The sequence below is a fragment of the Panulirus ornatus genome, chromosome 13 (genome assembly GCF_036320965.1).
Source record: "Panulirus ornatus isolate Po-2019 chromosome 13, ASM3632096v1, whole genome shotgun sequence".
Taxonomy (NCBI): domain Eukaryota; kingdom Metazoa; phylum Arthropoda; class Malacostraca; order Decapoda; family Palinuridae; genus Panulirus; species Panulirus ornatus.
This window is the reverse complement of record NC_092236.1, coordinates 11,350,348-11,370,868: the sequence shown is the minus strand read 5'-3', so window position 1 is coordinate 11,370,868 and position 20,521 is coordinate 11,350,348. Positions and strand designations below refer to the sequence as shown.

The 20,521-nt window shown below is 40.1% G+C and overlaps 1 protein-coding gene across 1 annotated transcript in view; it reads right to left on the bottom strand.

Moving 5' to 3' along the window:
- Positions 1-5,298: 5,298 nt before the first annotated feature.
- The window catches only part of LOC139752557 (uncharacterized), a 72,965-nt gene continuing 57,742 nt past the window's right edge, over positions 5,299-20,521 (bottom strand). The window contains exons 9-13 of the mRNA XM_071668320.1: positions 17,964-18,086; positions 13,774-13,933; positions 12,648-12,878; positions 7,995-8,136; positions 5,299-7,890 (exon numbers count right to left, since the gene is read on the bottom strand). Of these exons, the coding sequence (XP_071524421.1) occupies positions 5,833-7,890; positions 7,995-8,136; positions 12,648-12,878; positions 13,774-13,933; positions 17,964-18,086 (2,714 nt within the window). The 3' untranslated portion in view covers positions 5,299-5,832. The remainder of the gene's footprint in view (positions 7,891-7,994; positions 8,137-12,647; positions 12,879-13,773; positions 13,934-17,963; positions 18,087-20,521) is intronic.

Below are 20,521 nucleotides of genomic sequence, written 5' to 3'. Positions count from 1 at the left end.
CACCTTTCTCTTGACCTCCTGTCTCTTTCTTTCATACGTCTCCCACTCAATTGCATTTTTCCCTGCAAAAATCGTCCAAAAGCCTCTCTCTTCTCTTTCACTAATACTCTTACTTCTTCATCCCACCACTCAATACCCTTTCTAATCAACCCACCTCCCACTCTTCTCATGCCACAAGCATCTTTTGCGCAATCCATCACTGATTCCCTAAATACATCCCATTCCTACCCCACTCCCCTTACTTCCATTGTTCTCACCTTTTTCCATCCTGTACTCAGTCTCTCCTGGTACTTCCTCACACAAGTCTCCTTCCCAAGCTCACTTACTCTCACCACCCTCTTCACCCCAACATTCACTCTTCTTTTCTGAAAACTCATACAAATCTTCACCTTAGCCTCCACAAGATAATGATCAGACATCCCTCCAGTTGCACCTCTCAGCACATTAACATCCAAAAGTCTCTCTTTCGCGAGCCTGTCAATTAACATGTAATCAAGTAACGCTCTCTGGCCATCTCTCCTACTTACATACGTATACTTATGTATATCTCGCTTTTTAAACCAGGTATTCCCAATCATCAGTCCTTTTTCAGCACATAAATCTACAAGCTCTTCACCATTTCCATTTACAACACTGAACACCCCATGCATACCAATTATTCCCTCAACTGCCACATTACTCACCTTTGCATTCAAATCACCTATCACTATAACCCGGTCTCGTGCATCAAAACCACTAACACACTCATTCAGCTGCTCCCAAAACACTTGCCTCTCATGATCTTTCTTCTCATGCCCAGGTGCATATGCACCAATAATCACCCATCTCTCTCCATCAACTTTCAGTTTTACCCATATTAATCGAGAATTTACTTTCTTACATTCTATCACACTTTCCCACAACTCCTGTTTCAGGAGTACTGCTACTCCTTCCCTTGAATAAGAGCAAGGTTATTGGGTTCAGTAGGGTTGAGGGACAAGCTAATTGGGAGGTAAGTTTAATGGAAAAAAAAAACCGGAGGAAATGAAGTGTTTTAAGATATCTGGGAGTGGATTTAGCAGTGGATGGAACCATGGAAGCAGAAGCAAGTCACAGGGTGGGGAAGGAGGTGAAGGTTCTGAGAGCGTCGAAAAATGTGTGGAAGGCGAGAACGTTATCTTGGAGTAAAAATGGGTATGTTTGTTGGAACAGTGGTTCCAACGATGTTATGTGGTTGCAAGGCTTGGACTGTAGATGGGGTTGTGTGGAGGAGTGTGGAAGTGTTGGAAATGAAATGTTTGAGGACAATATGTGGTGTGAGGTGGTCTGATCGAGTAAGTAATGAACGGGTAAGAGAGATGTGTGGTTAATAAAAAGAGTGGTTGAGAGAGCAGAAGAGAGTGTGTTGAAATGGTTTGGTCACAAGGAGTGAATGAATGAGGAAAGATTGACAAAAAGGATATATGTGTCAGAGGTAGAGGGAACGAGAAGTGCGAGACCAAATTGGAGGTGGAAGGATGGAGTGTAAAAGATTTTGAGTGATCAGGGCCCGAATATACAGGAGGGTGAAAGGCATGCAAGGAATAGAGTGAGTTGGAAGGATGTGGTATACTGGGGTCGACGTGCTGTCAATGGATTGAACCACGGAATGTGAAGCGTCTGGGGTAGACCATGGAAAGTCTTGAGGGGCCTGGATGTGGAAAGGGAGCTGCGGTTTCGATGCATTACACATGACAGATAGAGACTGAGTGTAAACAAATGTGGCCTTTGTTGTCTTTTCCTAGTGCTATACACACATACGTGAAAATCTGTTTTTTAGGGATTAGGATAGTGACAGTCATTTCAGAATACGCTTGTATGTGTGAGCATGAATTGTTGGCGTACAGAATGCTTTGGTGTAAAGTTAACAAAAGTCTGTCTAACACAGTACTAGTCCTCATGCTAACAAATGGATGAGAAAACCTTTGTTTTTCTGCATCATTATTTGCCCCTCTATCTGTGTCAGACACCAGTTCACCAGGAAACTTCCTTGAAGTGGGTGGCCAAGGCAAAAATCTTCATATCTGGTGAACACCACTGCCACTTAGCTTTTATTGTCTCATCCTTAACAGGCCACTGGCTGTATTGTTTGTGGAAATGAGACGGTGAGTTAAATAATGAAGCAGCAACAAGTATATGTGGTGTTAAATTCATTACTAAGGGGAATATTTAAAAGCTGTTTAAAGGTATGGCCATACAAAATCCATGGCAGCTGAAGGTACATGCAGGAAAGGTAGAACAAGAATAGTAATGATAAAAGTAGAGGCAAATGATTAAAGGCAGGGTTCAACTGATTATGGCTAATTATTACAAATTAGATTGCCAGTGTTAATTGACAGGCGTGCGAAAGAGAGACTTTTGGATGTTAATGTGCTGAGAGGTGCAACTGGAGGGATGTCTGATCATTATCTTGTGGAGGCTAAGGTGAAGATTTGTATGGGTTTTCAGAAAAGAAGAGTGAATGTTGGGGTGAAGAGGGTGGTGAGAGTAAGTGAGCTTGAGAAGGAGACCTGTGTGAGGAAGTACCAGGAGAGACTGAGTACAGAATGGAAAAAGGTGAGAACAATGGAAGTAAGGGGAGTGGGGGAGGAATGGGATGTATTTAGGGAATCAGTGATGGATTGCGCAAAAGATGCTTGTGGCATGAGAAGAGTGGGAGGTGGGTTGATTAGAAAGGGTAGTGAGTGGTGGGATGAAGAAGTAAGAGTATTAGTGAAAGAGAAGAGAGAGGCATTTGGACGATTTTTGCAGGGAAAAAATGCAATTGAGTGGGAGATGTATAAAGGAAAGAGACAGGAGGTCAAGAGAAAGGTGCAAGAGGTGAAAAAAAGGGCAAATGAGAGTTGGGGTGAGAGAGTATCATTAAATTTTAGGGAGAATAAAAAGATGTTCTGGAAGGAGGTAAATAAAGTGCGTAAGACAAGGGAGCAAATGGGAACTTCAGTGAAGGGCACAAATGGGGAGGTGATAACAAGTAGTGGTGATGTGAGAAGGAGATGGAGTGAGTATTTTGAAGGTTTGTTGAATGTGTTTGATGATAGAGTGGCAGATATAGGGTGTTTTGGTCGAGGTGGTGTGCAAAGTGAGAGGGTTAGGGAAAATGATTTGGTAAACAGAGAAGAGGTAGTGAAAGCTTTGCGGAAGATGAAAGCGGCAAGGCAGCAGGTTTGGATAGTATTGCAGTGGAATTTATTAAAAAAGGGGGTGACTGTATTGTTGACTGGTTGGTAAGGTTATTTAATGTATGTATGACTCATGGTGAGGTGCCTGAGGATTGGCGGAATGCGTGCATAGTGCCATTGTACAAAGGCAAAGGGGATAAGAGTGAGTGCTCAAATTACAGAGGTATAAGTTTGTTGAGTATTCCTGGTAAATTATATGGGAGGGTATTGATTGAGAGGGTGAAGGCATGTACAGAGCATCAGATTGGGGAAGAGCAGTGTGGTTTCAGAAGTGGTAGAGGATGTGTGGATCAGGTGTTTGCTTTGAAGAATGTATGTGAGAAATACTTAGAAAAGCAAATGGATTTGTATGTAGCATTTATGGATCTGGAGAAGGCATATGATAGAGTTGATAGAGATGCTCTGTGGAAGGTATTAAGAATATATGGTGTGGGAGGAAAGTTGTTAGAAGCAGTGAAAAGTTTTTATCGAGGATGTAAGGCATGTGTACGTGTAGGAAGAGAGGAAAGTGATTGGTTCTCAGTGAATGTAGGTTTGCGGCAGGGGTGTGTGATGTCTCCATGGTTGTTTAATTTGTTTATGGATGGGGTTGTTAGGGAGGTAAATGCAAGAGTTTTGGAAAGAGGGCAAGTATGAAGTCTGTTGGGGATGAGAGAGCTTGGGAAGTGAGTCAGTTGTTGTTCGCTGATGATACAGCGCTGGTGGCTGATTCATGTGAGAAACTGCAGAAGCTGGTGACTGAGTTTGGAAAAGTGTGTGGAAGAAGAAAGTTAAGAGTAAATGTGAATAAGAGCAAGGTTATTAGGTACAGTAGGGTTGAGGGTCAAGTCAATTGGGAGGTGAGTTTGAATGGAGAAAAACTGGAGGAAGTGAAGTGTTTTAGATATCTGGGAGTGGATCTGGCAGCGGATGGAACCATGGAAGCGGAAGTGGATCATAGGGTGGGGGAGGGGGCGAAAATCCTGGGGGCCTTGAAGAATGTGTGGAAGTCGAGAACATTATCTCGGAAAGCAAAAATGGGTATGTTTGAAGGAATAGTGGTTCCAACAATGTTGTATGGTTGCGAGGCGTGGGCTATGGATAGAGTTGTGCGCAGGAGGATGGATGTGCTGGAAATGAGTGTTTGAGGACAATGTGTGGTGTGAGGTGGTTTGATCGAGTGAGTAACGTAAGGGTAAGAGAGATGTGTGGAAATAAAAAGAGCGTGGTTGAGAGAGCAGAAGAGGGTGTTTTGAAGTGGTTTGGGCACATGGAGAGGATGAGTGAGGAAAGATTGACCAAGAGGATATATGTGTCGGAGGTGGAGGGAACAAGGAGAAGAGGGAGACCAAATTGGAGGTGGAAAGATGGAGTGAAAAAGATTTTGTGTGATCGGGGCCTGAACATGCAGGAGGGTGAAAGGAGGGCAAGGAATAGAGTGAATTGGAGCGATGTGGTATACCGGGGTTGACGTGCTGTCAGTGGATTGAAGCAAGGCATGTGAAGCGTCTGGGGTAAACCATGGAAAGCTGTGTAGGTATGTATATTTGCGTGTGTGGACGTATGTATATACATGTGTATGGGGGGGGGTTGGGCCATTTCTTTCGTCTGTTTCCTTGCGCTACCTCGCAAACGCGGGAGACAGCGACAAAGTATAATAAATAAATAAATAGATTGCCAGTGAAAGGTGAAGGTGGCAAGAATGGAAACTTCTAGTGCCACTTCAATCAACTTAAATGTGCAAGGAGATAAGTGCTTCATCTGAACTCTTTTATCTCAAAAAACTTTACATCCTTATTTCATCATTCTGTTCCTCTTCTTCCACAATGTTTTTACTCTGCATATTATACATCTCTTCACTGAAGCAGAATCTATCACTTCACTCTACGAGCATCCCTAAATTGCCTCACTTTAGCAATATTTATTGTGGAATGTATGAAGCAGTAAAACCCAATGGTAACTCATAACTCAATTTTAGCAAAACTTGGTGGGTAAGTTTTGTACTTTTCTTTCTCAAAAGCACATTCATGTTTTATTCACAATTCTAGACCTAGACCATCTAAAATGAAAGACCAACCACCATACATGTGATCTGAAAATGTCTCTTTAATAATAAAGGTCCAAACTTAAATTTTTATTAAAAACATGATAAATCACATTAAGGTAACATACCTAACCCTTTATCTCGCATTTCATCATAAAATGAAAATAAATGGAATCATATCGCTTATGATTATAGATGCACGTTTACATAACTCAAAATCTTTCTTTCCACTGTGTACGGTATATACATCTTTCCTGTTAACAATCAATATTACAAATGCAGAAACATGAATTGCCATTTTCACTTCAGGGATGCTTAAAATCATCTGTGGCCCTAAAATATTTATACATACTATACTTCTGTTGCAAGTTTTAAAATAACCAAAGTGTATATTGGTTCTATACAAACACATTATGGGCACATATTAAGCTAAATTTCTATCATGTACTATGCTAAATATACAGTTTAATGCTCATATCAATTCTAAATCAATTTTGAAGAATACAAAAGAGAAATATTATGATGGGATGGCTGAAGGTGAAAATAACCATGGTTCCTGATAAGCTGGTCATACCCATGAAGGTCCTCCAACAGGTGGTCTCCTCTTGACTAGAAATGGCTTGGTGGACCATATGAATGACGAGGCCTATCATTAAACCAATTTTCTTCATCTGGTCGATTAGGATTATTAGGAAACTGATTCCCTCGGGGTGGGTAACCTTTGTTGTAATTTGAGTAGTAGTTTGGCATACCATATTTGTGAGGGCCCTCTGGCCCTAATGGCTTATTGCGATCTCTATAAAAGTAATCTTGATTACCTGGCTCTTGATATCTTTGGTGTGAAGTGTCTAGCCCAGAATAGCTTGGACCTTCCTTTTCCATAAATGGCCTACGAGACCCTGTGTTTTGTGTGTCTCCAAATGAAACATTGTCTTGGGGATTATTGGTCTGATAGTCAGAAGATGCAAATTCTCTAAATGCTTCACTTATACTCAGAGGTGATCTTGAATGGAGATTATTTTCTCCAGAAACATAATTTTGAGGTGGTTTAGATATTTCAACCTTATTTTGTGACCCTGAATATACCAGTTGGGGTGGAGGAACTGCCTGAGCAGGTTGCTGCCCTGTAGGAATATCTGAGCCAGGATGTTGTGCATCCTTATTCAACCCTGTTGAAGGCCGATGTGAATTTACAGTAGTGCTTGCTGTAGGCTTTGCCATTTTTGCTGCATTTTTGGCACTCTTCTGCATTTCTTCACGCAACTTCATTACTTTCTTACTATCAGTTGCTTCAAGTTTTTTAAGGTATGCAGTGAGAGCTTGTTGTTCCTCTGGCACTAAGGAGCGGAAATTTCCCAAAAGTGATTGCAAGTCTTCTATTGATAACTTCTCCATATCTTTGGCATTTTCATCATCATATGCTGACTGCAACATGGATAACCCAGCACTTTTTGTGTCTGAAGATTTACTATCATTTGCACTATTGGTTGCTTGCGCAGACATGGCTGATGGAAACAATGGTTTAGGTCTCTGTGATTCTTGGTTGGATGAGGTGGGTGCTTTCTGTGGAATGCCCACTACAGTGGGTGCTTTCTGTGGAATGCCTGTTGCAGTATCTGTTTTTTGTGGAATACCTTCTGTATTAGCAGCTGCATATGAACTACTAACAGGTCCTGCAGGAACATCAACCCCACCTTGAGTCTGTTTTGCTGCGTGTTCAACAACACTCTTTGTATGAGCAGATGAAACAGCAAACAAAATGTTCTGCAAGTCTTCTTCACTAGCATTTGATTTGCCAACCTGTAACAAATGTTGGGCAATGAACTGGGCAATCTGTACAGTATCTTTACCTAACGTTGCCCTTGCAATACTAGCTATATCTAAACCAAGGTATTTCCCTTCATTAGTTAATTTTTCAGCTTGCGACTGCAGCCACATTGCTCTTTCAACAGCCATCTGTGTGCAAACTAAAGCATTTACCCCTAAGATTCCTGCAGAAATTTGAGATGACAACTTTTCTCTTGCATAACGTACTAAAACTAAATTATCTGGATCTTTAAACAATTCCAATGCATCACCTCCTTTCTGACTACAGTCAACAGCCTTACCAAGTAGGGTTGTAATGGCAGGACCAAAGGAACCAAGTTGATCTTCTAGTTCATTCAAAAGTTTTAAAGTCCCTAAAACTGAAAATTCATCCTCAAACTTTTTAGCAGAAGGTTCTACATTCTGTGGTGGAGCACCAGTCACTGAATTAGACATTCTTATTCCTGCTGGAGGAGACGGATTTTTCACTTTTGCACCACTTATACTATCACCTTCCCATGGACTTGGAGATCTATCAATGCGACTAATTGTATCCCGTTTTGCCCCTGCTGAATTCCATGATGGATTAGTTTCACTGTTTGTAGTCTTATTTGTTTCAACATTACTCTCATCAGGATCTTCCATGTTAAACCTTGCAAGAAGCGAATTTCTCTTAGACTTATATTCAATGGCCAACAGTTCCCTCATGCGCTGTGGCCAAAACAAGGCCCATTCACTCTTAAAATCATACTGAAATGGATTTAAGCCTTGCTTTACCAGCTGCTGGCAACGATGTTCCCAAAACATCTTCCATTCCTGGGTGTACTGAGGATGAGATTCTGGATTTTTCTCATAAACTACCTGTTGAAATAAAGATAGGATTATAGAACAATATCAATAATACAAACTCAAGAATGAAGATGTGACTTTCAATATTGTATATCACATATGCTGCTTGTACATACCTGTTCATTTTTGTGTCGAGCCTTTAATCGTATTTCCACTTCCCTAAAGTCCTGTAACTTTCTTTCTGCAACACGTTTACTTCGTTCTTCTGAAGATTCCCTTCTTCTCGGTACTGGGCTTCGTCGGAACCATCTTTCAGGCCTACATATAAAAATCAAAACTAAATATGTAAGCATGGATGCCTGTACAGATAGGTGGAAAGTGAATTACTGAGAAACAGTGTTAAATGGATTTCGATTTCCTTTTTTAGAACATCAAAGCTCTGTAATTCTCTCTCCCTAAAACCCTTCCAACTTGAAAGTCGGGAATACAAACTTAAGAAGTTTTATTTAAGCTCTTCATACACTTTACTCATTAAAGGGGCCCTGGAGTTGTATATCTATTATTTTTTTTATTATACTTTGACGCTGTCTCCCGCGTTTGCGAGGTAGCGCAAGGAAACAGACGAAAGAAATGGCCCAACCCCCCCCCATACACATGTATATACATACGTCCACACACGCAAATATACATACCTACACAGCTTTCCATGGTTTACCCCAGACGCTTCACATGCCCTGCTTCAATCCACTGACAGCACGTCAACCCCGGTATACCACATCGCTCCAATTCACTCTATTCCTTGCCCTCCTTTCACCCTCCTGCATGTTCAGGCCCCGATCACACAAAATCTTTTTCACTCCATCTTTCCACCTCCAATTTGGTCTCCCTCTTCTCCTTGTTCCCTCCACCTCCGACACATATATCCTCTTGGTCAATCTTTCCTCACTCATCCTCTCCATGTGCCCAAACCACTTCAAAACACCCTCTTCTGCTCTCTCAACCACGCTCTTTTTATTTCCACACATCTCTCTTACCCTTACGTTACTCACTCGATCAAACCACCTCACACCACACATTGTCCTCAAACATCTCATTTCCAGCACATCCATCCTCCTGCGCACAACTCTATCTATAGCCCACGCCTCGCAACCATACAACATTGTTGGAACCACTATTCCTTCAAACATACCCATTTTTGCTTTCCGAGATAATGTTCTCGACTTCCACACATTCTTCAAGGCCCCCAGGATTTTCGCCCCCTCCCCCACCCTATGATCCACTTCCGCTTCCATGGTTCCATCCGCTGCCAGATCCACTCCCAGATATCTAAAACACTTCACTTCCTCCAGTTTTTCTCCATTCAAACTCACCTCCCAATTGACTTGACCCTCAACCCTACTGTACCTAATAACCTTGCTCTTATTCACATTTACTCTTAACTTTCTTCTTCCACACACTTTTCCAAACTCAGTCACCAGCTTCTGCAGTTTCTCACATGAATCAGCCACCAGCGCTGTATCATCAGCGAACAACAACTGACTCACTTCCCAAGCTCTCTCATCCCCAACAGACTTCATACTTTCCCCTCTTTCCAAAACTCTTGCATTTACCTCCCTAACAACCCCATCCATAAACAAATTAAACAACCATGGAGACATCACACACCCCTGCTGCAAACCTACATTCACTGAGAACCAATCACTTTCCTCTCTTCCTACACGTACACATGCCTTACATCCTCGATAAAAACTTTTCACTGCTTCTAACAACTTTCCTCCCACACCATATATTCTTAATACCTTCCACAGAGCATCTCTATCAACTCTATCATATGCCTTCTCCAGATCAATAAATGCTACATACAAATCCATTTGCTTTTCTAAGTATTTCTCACATACATTCTTCAAAGCAAACACCTGATCCACACATCCTCTACCACTTCTGAAACCACACTGCTCTTCCCCAATCTGATGCTCTGTACATGCCTTCACCCTCTCAATCAATACCCTCCCATATAACTTACCAGGAATACTCAACAAACTTATACCTCTGTAATTTGAGCACTCACTCTTATCCCCTGGAGTTGTACAAAAATATAAACACTACTTTCATACAAAATGGCAATATAATTAGTGTTTGTCAATTCTGGAAAAATATTTCACCTAATACTCAAAACACATTCACACATCTTTTAACTCATTTACATTACAATTATCTATTCATAAACAACCCCAAGGCCCCTCTAACTGGTTAAGTATATGTCAACAAAGGAGGTTGTTCTTTGCCTGTTCTTGGAGCTAACTTGCTAACATAGGATGCAGCAAACAAGCATGAAAAATAAAAAATTACAATCACATATACTATTAATGTACATCCCCAGGACCCCCTATCTAGGGGCTCCTGCTGTAAAAAGGATCAAATAAACTCACATTGCTAATTGATGGACTCAATTGATGGTTATACAACTTTTCTTTAAAATTATTCACCATTTCCAACATAAGCGAGGTAGCTCCAGTAATGGGTAAGAAATGGCCTTATTTGCTCACATCCACTCATGACGTCATGAATAATGCAACCAAAACTAGAGCTCCTCATCCTTAACAGGCATTAAAGACCCTTCCATGGTTTCTCCTGAATCCTTTGCTGCCCTGACTGCTCCAGTTCAGTCCATTGATAGAATGTCAGCCTTATATTCCCATCAATCCAATTCACTCCATCATGTACATGCTGTATGCCTTTGTACATCTTCAAATCCTGAGCACTCAAAACCTTTTACATTACATCCTTCCAACTTGTTTGTTCTCCCCTCCCCATGTTCCCTCTTCTATCATACATATCCTCCTTGTCAACTTTCTCACTCATACTCCCTACACATCAAAACATGTCAGAACACACACTTCAGTTCTCACATAATATTCTTCCAAACACTACATTTCTTAATCGTTCCACTCTCCTTAAACCATATACTGTCCTTAAACATATAATTTTCAAAACATTCCCCCTCTGCTGTACCTTGGTCCCATGCCTTGCATCCATACTCCAGTAAAACTATTATACACTATGACATCTTTGCCCGAAAAGAGAGTGAGCACTCTTCCACATACTCTTCAATGAGCATCCAGGACCTTATTCCCCTAACCCATCCTGTGCCTAATTTCAGCTTCCCAAGTATTAAAAAACTTTAACTTCATTAAGCTTCTCTCCATTCATATGAACACTCCAACCAACCAGTCTTCGTTCAGGAGAGGTTTCTTACATGTGGAAGGTGAGATGTGGGTATTTAAGAAAGAGGTAGTGAATGGTGAGATGAGGAAGTTAAGCTAACAGTGAAAAAGACATGAGTAGCATGGGCATTACCTACAGGGATAGAGTGCAAGTGATTAGATGTATAAGAGGAAGCTGCTGAAGGTCAAAAGGAGAGTGCAGCTGATAAAAAGGGCAAATAAGATAGTATCAACTAAATTCAAAGACGATAAATGTTTTAAAAGGTGAATAAGGGAAAAAATGGGAGCATCAGTAAGGGGTGCAGATAAGGAGGTGGAAAATGAGATGGAAAGAGTATTTTGAACATAGATGCTTTGGACTTCGAGGAATGTAAAGCAAGATAATCATGGTAAGTAGCTTGGTGCAAAGAGAAGAGGTGGTGAATGCCTTATGTAAGATGAGTGTGGTAAAGCAGCTTGAAGGGATGAGACAAGAGATGAATTTCTTAAGAACATGGGTGAGTGTTGCTGACTGGTTTGTTAGGGTATTCAATGTATATATGGCTCAAGGTGAGGATCCTGATGATTGGTGGAATGTATGTATATTGATACAGTATGAGGGAGACAAATGTGAAAGATTGAACATAAAGGTATATAAGTTTGCTAGGTATACCCAGTAAGTTGTATTGGCAGTTGCTAGGTGTACCTGGCAAGTTGTATGGCAGAGTGGTGACTGAAAGGGCAAACACAAAAGCATCATACTAGGGAGGAACAATGTAGTTTCAAGAGTGTACAGGGTGTCTGGATTAGGTATTTACTTTGAAGAAATAAGTGAGAAATACTGGAAAAAAACAGTAAGATAGTGCTGAAAGAAATGCTCTCTAGAAGGTGTTACAAGTAAGTGTTTTAGGAGGATAGTTACTTGAAGCAACGAAGTTACTATCAAGGGAGTAATGCGTGTGTATAAGTAGGACCAAAGGAGGGTGAGTTTTTGTTTCCGTGAACTTGTATCTACATCAGGAGTGTGTGATGTCATCAAGCCTATTTAATCAGTTTATGGATGGGGAGGCAAGGGAGCAAAATGCAAGGGTCTTGGAGAGGACAAGTTTACAATTTGTTGGAGGGTGGGGGAAGGGAGGAGACAAGTTGGCTTTGTTTGCTGATGGCATGTCTCAGTATATTACAGAAAGGGAGTTTTACACTCATGTTCCAACATTCTCTACCATCACACAATTTCTTAAATTTATGCAAGGTGTTCTTCAGTCATTTAATTACATTGATCCATACTCTTTTTCTAAACACGTCCTTTTTTCCACATTCTTTAACAAATTTCTTGCTTAATTTCATGTTATGTTCTCTGGTTGTTCTATCCCAACATATCTTGAAGAACAGTTCAATGTCTATGTCATTAATCTATTTTAAAAACTAATGTCAACCAAGCCATTAAGCTTGAAATGAGAAACTTTTCATTCCAAAGTTTGTGGAATTCCTTGACAAGCATCATTAGGGACAATCACCACACTCCAGCCACAAGGAACAAACATGGGACCCTTTGGCTTCCTTAAGTGATGCCCTTATCAAAACATCTGCTTATCTATTTAAAAATTTTCAGAAGTTATCCCATACCTTTTCTGTGCTGATCTCTGTCTAGACCGAGAGCGACTACGAGACCTGCGATGACTGCGTGGACCCCTGGAGTGTGATCTAGAATGACTGCGACGAATGCGAGTTCCCCTGGAACGAGACCTTGAGTGACTGCGAGAACGAGACCCTGGTGATCTTGAGTACCTTCTTTTCCTGTCTCCAGTTTGGGAACGAATACCAGATTCCTTTGGTGGTGAATGACGACTGCTCTTTCTAGAAATTAAAGAAACAAAAAATAATAACTGACATTCAAATTCAAAATTAGTTTGCAATAAATACCCTTGATAAAAAAAGTACAAGAGAGATGCCATTAAAAGAAGTGAAAGGGAAGAAACAGAATAATTGGGAACTGGGAATATAGAAGGAGAATAACTTATGGGTAATGTGGAGGGAAGAAGGGGGTATCAATTTGATAAAAACTGTAAAGTCTTAGTCTGGGGAGATCTTTTTTTAACTAAACCATTTTCTATCTATACATCTGATGCCCATTTCCTTAGAGTTAAGGGAATCTTCATAACTGGTGAGCTCCAGTGCTGCTTCTTAACCTTTTATGCTTCACCCTAACAGGCCTCAGGCAGATGGCAACTCCAGCACAGGCTTCTACCTATTCTTCCTAACAACTACTTCTACCTCATGATCCTGCCTGATGTTCCAACCTATTACTTCTACATAATGTTCCCACCTAGATTTCCTGCCAAATATTTCTACCTAACGTTGTACCCAATGTTCCTATCTACTACTGTTATCTATTGCTCCTACCACATTTAGCCAAAAGGCAGGGCTAGTGCATAACACTAACTGTATTTATGTAAAACGAGTTATGTGATTCAAGTGTTGTCATGTGTTCTGTATTAGAAGGAGACATTGTATATTTGTGGACAATACCAGCATTCAATTTTTGGATGAGGCAGAAAGATATGACAGTTAACTGGGTCTACTGACAACCAATAAAGAACTGGCTTACTATGCAGCTATCATTAACCCTCCTAATACCTAGGTGGGTAATCTTAAGACTTTCATATGTCTTGCACTCAGCAATAATTATTTTACCAAATGAATATTAATGCATTTCAATCAAAAGATAGAACAAAATGAAAACAAGTCTTACATTCGCTTGCTAGACGGTGAACGAGACTTTCTCCTCCTGGGTGATGGCGATCTTGAACGAGTCCTCCTTTTCGGTGAGAGTGATTTGGAGGGAGACTTTGAACTACTCCTACGACGTGAGTTTGGTCCAGGCCGATAATTTCTTTTCTGGAATCCTTGTCCTAAGAAAGAGAAGATTTTTCATTAATTGAAAACCATTTCAAGTAAAGGAATTCATACATATGTACAAGGTAATGAAATGAATTAAAAGAATACTATAAATCATTTTTGAATTTAACTGTAGTTATAAGGGAGTTTCCTCATATGGACAAAACATAAAAAAAATTCTGATTACCTGAGAGGGTATGTTTAGTAAATATACAAGAAAAATGGATGTGCACATATGCTGAATATGGATACTACGTACCTGCTAACCCCTTTACAGGGTAACCCTTACTTCACAGCATTGCAATCTGTATTTCAGGACCAAAAGCTTTATGCAGTGGGGGAATGCAAAAAAACTTTTACAAAATTTAAGTATTCACCTGCTTACTTTCCTAATTAGTTACATGTTTATTTTAGTCACATGAAATTATATTCATCCAATTATTATCATTATATCTGTGTGATATGTCTGTCAATTAAGCAAGCTCTTCAAAAGTTCTCAGTTTCCCATAAAAAAATATTTGTCCTAGAATCAGATGAATAGTGTTCTCATTTGCTCACATTCTTTCTCTACCTGCTATGTATAATGCAATGAGATCACAGCCCCTATCTATGACAGATCTTACCAATATTTTCTTTGACTACTTTACATGCCCCGATTCAACCCACTGAGAGCACACTACCCCTGTAATACCACATTCCCCTTACTCACACCTGTCCCATTAATGCCTCACACCCTCTTTCATGTTCAGAATTTGAGCACCCATAGTATTATTCCCTCAGTCCTTCTATCTCCACCTTAGTTTCCCATGTACTTATTCTCTACTCACTTATCCTTTCCATGTCTCCAAATCATTTCAGCACATCCTTTTCAGCTCTCATACATACTCCTCAAACTTACACATTTCTCACTTACCCTATCATTTCTTAATCAGTCATCTCTCCTCACACCACATACTCTCCTCAGATATTTCATTTCCTCCATTTCTGCCAGCTTCTGCACTTTATCATCTAAGAATCATGCCTCACATCCTTACACAATGTTGGGACTACTATACCACCAAACATACCCATTGTGACCTATCTTTCCACACACTCAACAGGCCCAGTTTATTCCCCTTATCAACCCTATACCCTCCACAGTTCCATACATTGCCATGTCCACTCCTAGGTATCTTCCATGCTCCACTTTCTTTATTCAAACTCACACTCTAACTAGCCTGTGTCTTGGCAATGCTAAACCTAATACCCCTTGCTTTTAATAACACTCAACTTTCTCCTTTCATACACTAACCCAAATTAAAAAATCAACTTTTGCCATTTCTCAATCAAATCTATGATCAGTACTATGTCATCAGTAAACAGTAAATGACTCATCTTCCAGGTCCCCTTGACTCTTGGCACACTACAGACCTGCCCCTCTCCCTAAATCCCTCACATTCATTCCCACACCATTCCATCCATAAACAAACTAAACACCCGTGGTGCTATCACACAACCTTGCTAAAGGCTCATCCTCAACTGGAACCCTCATCCTCCTTTCTAGCCTTACTCTTTTGATAAAAACTCGTCACTGCTTCTAACAGCTTTTCTCCCACACAACATTCTCATATATCACCTTCCACAAAGCATCTCTATCAACTTTATCATACACTTTCTAAAGATTATATAAAAATTCTTCTTTCTCACTCACCAATTCTTCAAATTAAATACCTGAAAACACACTGTTCCTTCCCAATCTGATGCTTTGTGCATAGCAACACCCTCTCAATCACCACTCTCCCATACAATTTACCAAGTACACTAAACAAACATTTTTTGCACATTTGTTTGCCATTTCCCACATAGGCATGGTATTGCCAAGACCCCACAAATAAATGACCTAATTCGCACCTATCCACTCTCCTGCTGCCAAGTACAAAACAATACACCACAAACCCCACCATCTAAAACCATACCCCCATAGACCTTTCCATGGTTTCCCATGACTGTTTACAGGCACTGATGCAGTCCACTGACGTAACCTCCCACCCCACTTACATCAATCCAATTCACTCTGCTTTATCACTTGTATACCTTACATCCTCCTGCAAACTCAGGCCCAAAACATTCAAAGCATCTTTTCACTCTATCCTTCCCACTCATCCTAGGTTTCAGGATTTCCTTGTTCCTTCCACTTCCAACACATTCTCTCCATAAGTCCAAACCATTTCAACCCACCTTCTTCAGCTCTTTCATACATATTCTTTCTACTACCAAACCTCTCTCTTATCCTATCATTTCTTATTCAATCAACATTCCTCACACCACATAATGTCCTCTAACATTTCATTTCGAACACATTCACCCTCTTCTGTGCTTTGCTATTCAGGGCCCACACCTCTCTGCTGTAAAACATCGATAAGACTACTATACCATCAAACATGTCTATCTTTGCTCTCACAGACACATGTTCCTGAAAGAGCCTAAGACCCTTGCTTCCTCACCCATGCTATGATTCACTTCATCTCCCATGGATCCATTCACTGCCATGTCCACTTTCAGGTATCTCCAACCCTCCATTTCCTTTAAGTTCTCTCCATTCAAACTCGCACTCCAAATTGCCTCTCTGGCTCTAGTGATAAATCTATTATCTCGACTTTATCTATATTTACTCTAAACTTATTCCTTTCACATAGCCTCCAAAACTCAGAAAACAGCTTCTGCAGTTTCTCACTTGAATCTGCAACCAGAGCCATGTCATCAGTAAATGGTAACTGACACTTCCCAGGCCACTCCATCTCAAAAGAATGCAAACTAGCCCCTTTAGAACCTCTACAGTGAAGGCACTGAACACATACTCCCTAACTTCTTGGCACATTCCCTACTAAGGAAAACACACTACATTACTTATTCAGTGGTCCAGCCAATAATAATGGCTGATTTAGACACTGCTGCTTGAGCCCTATCAAATGGAATCTGGATCACAATATCTTTTATTCATTTTATTTATCATATCTAATCGCTGTTTCCCGCGTCAGCAAGGTAGTGCCAGGAAACAGATGAAGAATGTCCCATCCATTCATATACACATATATATATATACATAAACCTCCATAAACGCACATATACATACATATACATATCAACATATACATACATATACAGACACATACATACCCCCATAGTGCATATTCATACTTGCCTTCATCCATTCCTGTCGCTACCCCATACCACACGGAGCAGCATCACTACCCCCCACTCCAGCGAGGTAGCACCAGGAAAACAGACAAAAAAGGCCACATTTGTTCACACTCATTCTCTAGCAGTCACATGTAATGCATCGAAACCACAGCTCCCTATCCACATCCAGACCCCAAAGACCTTTTCATGGCTTACCCCAGATGCTTTACATGCCCTGGGGTTGACAGCACGTCGCCCCAGTATACCACATCATTCCGATTCACTCTATTCCTTGCATGTCATTCGCCCTCCTGTATGTTCAGGCTCCGATTGCTAAAAATCTTTTTCACTCCATCCTTCTACCTCCAATTTGGTCTCCCGCTTCTCCTTGTTCCCTCCACCTGACACATATATCCTCTCTGTCAATCTTTCCTCACTCATTCTCTCCATATGTCCAAACTATTTCAACACAACCTCTTCTGCTCTCTCAACCACGCTCTTTTTATTTCCACACATCTCTCTTGCCCTTTCATTGCTTACTCGATCAAACCACCTCACACCTCAATATTTCTTTTCTTTCAAACTATTCGCCATTTCCCGCGTTAGCGAGGTAGCGTTAAGAACAGAGAACTGGGCCTTTGAGGGAATATCCTCACCTGGCCCCCTTCTCTGTTCCTTCTTTTGGAAAATTAAAAAAAAATAATGATTTCATTCTGATTTAAGAGAATAATAAAAAGAAGTTGGCAAAGAGTGTGTAACACCAAAATGATTAGCAATATTCAACACATAACTACTTTCAGTGTATAAATGTCCATATAATTAAACATGTCTAATCCATTCAGCATCCCTTTAATACCATATTACTTGATCAAAACTTTACATTACCTGATGCTTTCTTTACATCTTTGAGGATAACAACATCATCACTTGTCTCTTGAGGTTGTTTTTCTTTTTCTTTTGTTTGATTCTTGTCTCCTTTCTTGTCTGCCTTGTCTCCTTTCTTATCTGCTGAAATAAAGATTATTTCATATGAGAGCTCTGTTACACACTACAGTATCTGTCTAAAGACTTGCATATCATGCTGAAATGCACATTTGTCAAAAGCATGTGAACTTAGCTAAATTTACATGTGCATGTGTGTGTGGGAGGGGGATCAAGTTAAAAAATGATGGCGTCTGGAATAAAAGCTAGATAGCGATAACTACTGTACACCAAGTAAGTCAAACATATCAAGGGCAAGGGGTAAGCAGGCTAGCTTGTAAGGGAAAGAGGAAGTACCTACCCATAACAAGATTTAGCCATAATGGCAGGGATAAGTGTGAAGTGCTCACAGCATGTCTTGCTCGATGAGCATGACTATTCTTATCAGCAACCACGTGCATTACATACATACCGATTCTTGGTTCAACTAGAAAGGATATCAACCACATATCATGTTTTCCAGTTGTTCCATGCATGTTTCTTATTTCTCCCAGCAGTAGAGTGAATAATTAATGGTTCTAGCTTCCTGGCTAAACTGACAAATTTTTGTCTGACTTTTTTTTCTATGTTACATGGTATTCTTGAAGACTTAAAGACTGCATCTTCCGTTAACAGCCTTTTAGTTTCAAAATATTTTCTTTTGTAACAAACTTGTTGCCACAAATAGCTTATCATACATCTTTCTCTGCTTCTCTAAGCTATATAGTTGCAGTTCTTTCAGCCTTTTGTAGTAGTCCATATGTTTCAACCTATCAGTTCTGGTCCTGATTGCTTCTGAATTGTCTCTCATTTGTTTCATTGGTGACCACATAACACAGCAATATTAAATTTTTCTTGTTATCTATGATGCCTGTTCCCTTTGAGAACTTCAAGGGGGTAGCCAACTCAAGAAAGTCTCCATAACCAGTCCTGCTTCATAGCCTTCAGTGTCTCACCCTTAACAGGCCACTCAAAGAGTGCAACTCTAATGCAGTGTTTTCACACTCTTACCGAATGTTCCCCCTATCTACTATTACTTAATATGTCTGACTTAATGTTCAAACCTACTACTTCTATTTTAATGCTCCTATCTACTATTTTTATCACTATTGCCTGTTCCAACTGGAACTCCCTAAAGGAGGGGGGCCACTGCAACAAAGTATCTACAATTAGTGAACTCTAATGGCATTTCTTAGCCTTTAGTGCCTCCTATGTACTACTTCTAGCTACTGCTCCTATCTAATGTTGCTACCTACTACTTGTATCTACTGTTCCAACAATTTTGCCAAAAGGCAGCACTAGTGCATAGCATTCCCCATAGAAAAATACTGAGTTAGGAAGAAGAGTTAAGAACAAGTTTTATAAATAAAGCATTGTCAAGCATAATGTGTGACAAGGAGAGATTGTAAGCTTGTGGACAGAATGCCAGCAGTCCAAGTAGTGGGTGAAGTAGATAGAGAAAGCTAACAGGGTCAAAGGAGCACAACTCGACATCTATTAAAATGCAGGCTCATTAGTACTGGTAATATACCTCCCTGGTTGGTGGGTGCCTACCAAAACTACCTGCTTCTATCTCTGTCATAAAGAAAGTTCTCATAATCATACCAATCATCACTTGATAGCATTATCTTCTCAACTGGTTTTCTGATAAATAGATTATCATTTATGATGACACCTAAATCTTTCATATTTGTCCCACTGTCTACCACTTCCTGTTAGGCCTTTACATGGTACCACTAACAAATCCCTACCTGATCCATGAAATATATGCTCAATTCTATCTTTTTTTCATACATGCTCACCATTTCCCACGTGTGTAAGGTACTGTCAAAAACAGATAACATTGCCTTTCGAGGGAAAAGTCCTCACTTGTCTCCTTGCTCTGTTCCTTGTTTTGGAAAGTAATTTTTTCCAACAACCCACTCCTCCCCCTTAGTTGCCTTCTACAATCTGTAGAAAATACATGGACATTATTCTTTCTCCTCTATCCCAAATATTTTCTCTAATCTTCACTAAATTCCATCAAATTCACTTCATCCTACAGACACATAAACACATGACCAACTCTATGGATTTTCTCCAGGTGCAATTTTACACAGCCTGAATGTTTCATTTTCACATTTTGTATGATACTGCTAGTGGGGTCAGATTGTTGGAGAGGGAGATGTGGTTTCTTTGCATTGCACATGACAGATAAAGCGGATACGAGCAAAAAGGCCACATCTTCATCTATTCCTAATGTTACCTTGCTAATGTAGGAAATGGCAAACAAGTATGAAAAAAATAGATTCTTTTTATACATCATACTCATTATCTAAATATCTATGTATCAATCACACACACACACACACTATATTTTTACATGAATAAATGATAAAAATAACCTGATTCTCATTAAAAATATATATATTAACACACATTGTTTCTTTTATTGTTAAAATGACAATAATAGTCGGCAAGTAAACTTTGCTTCCCACCATGAC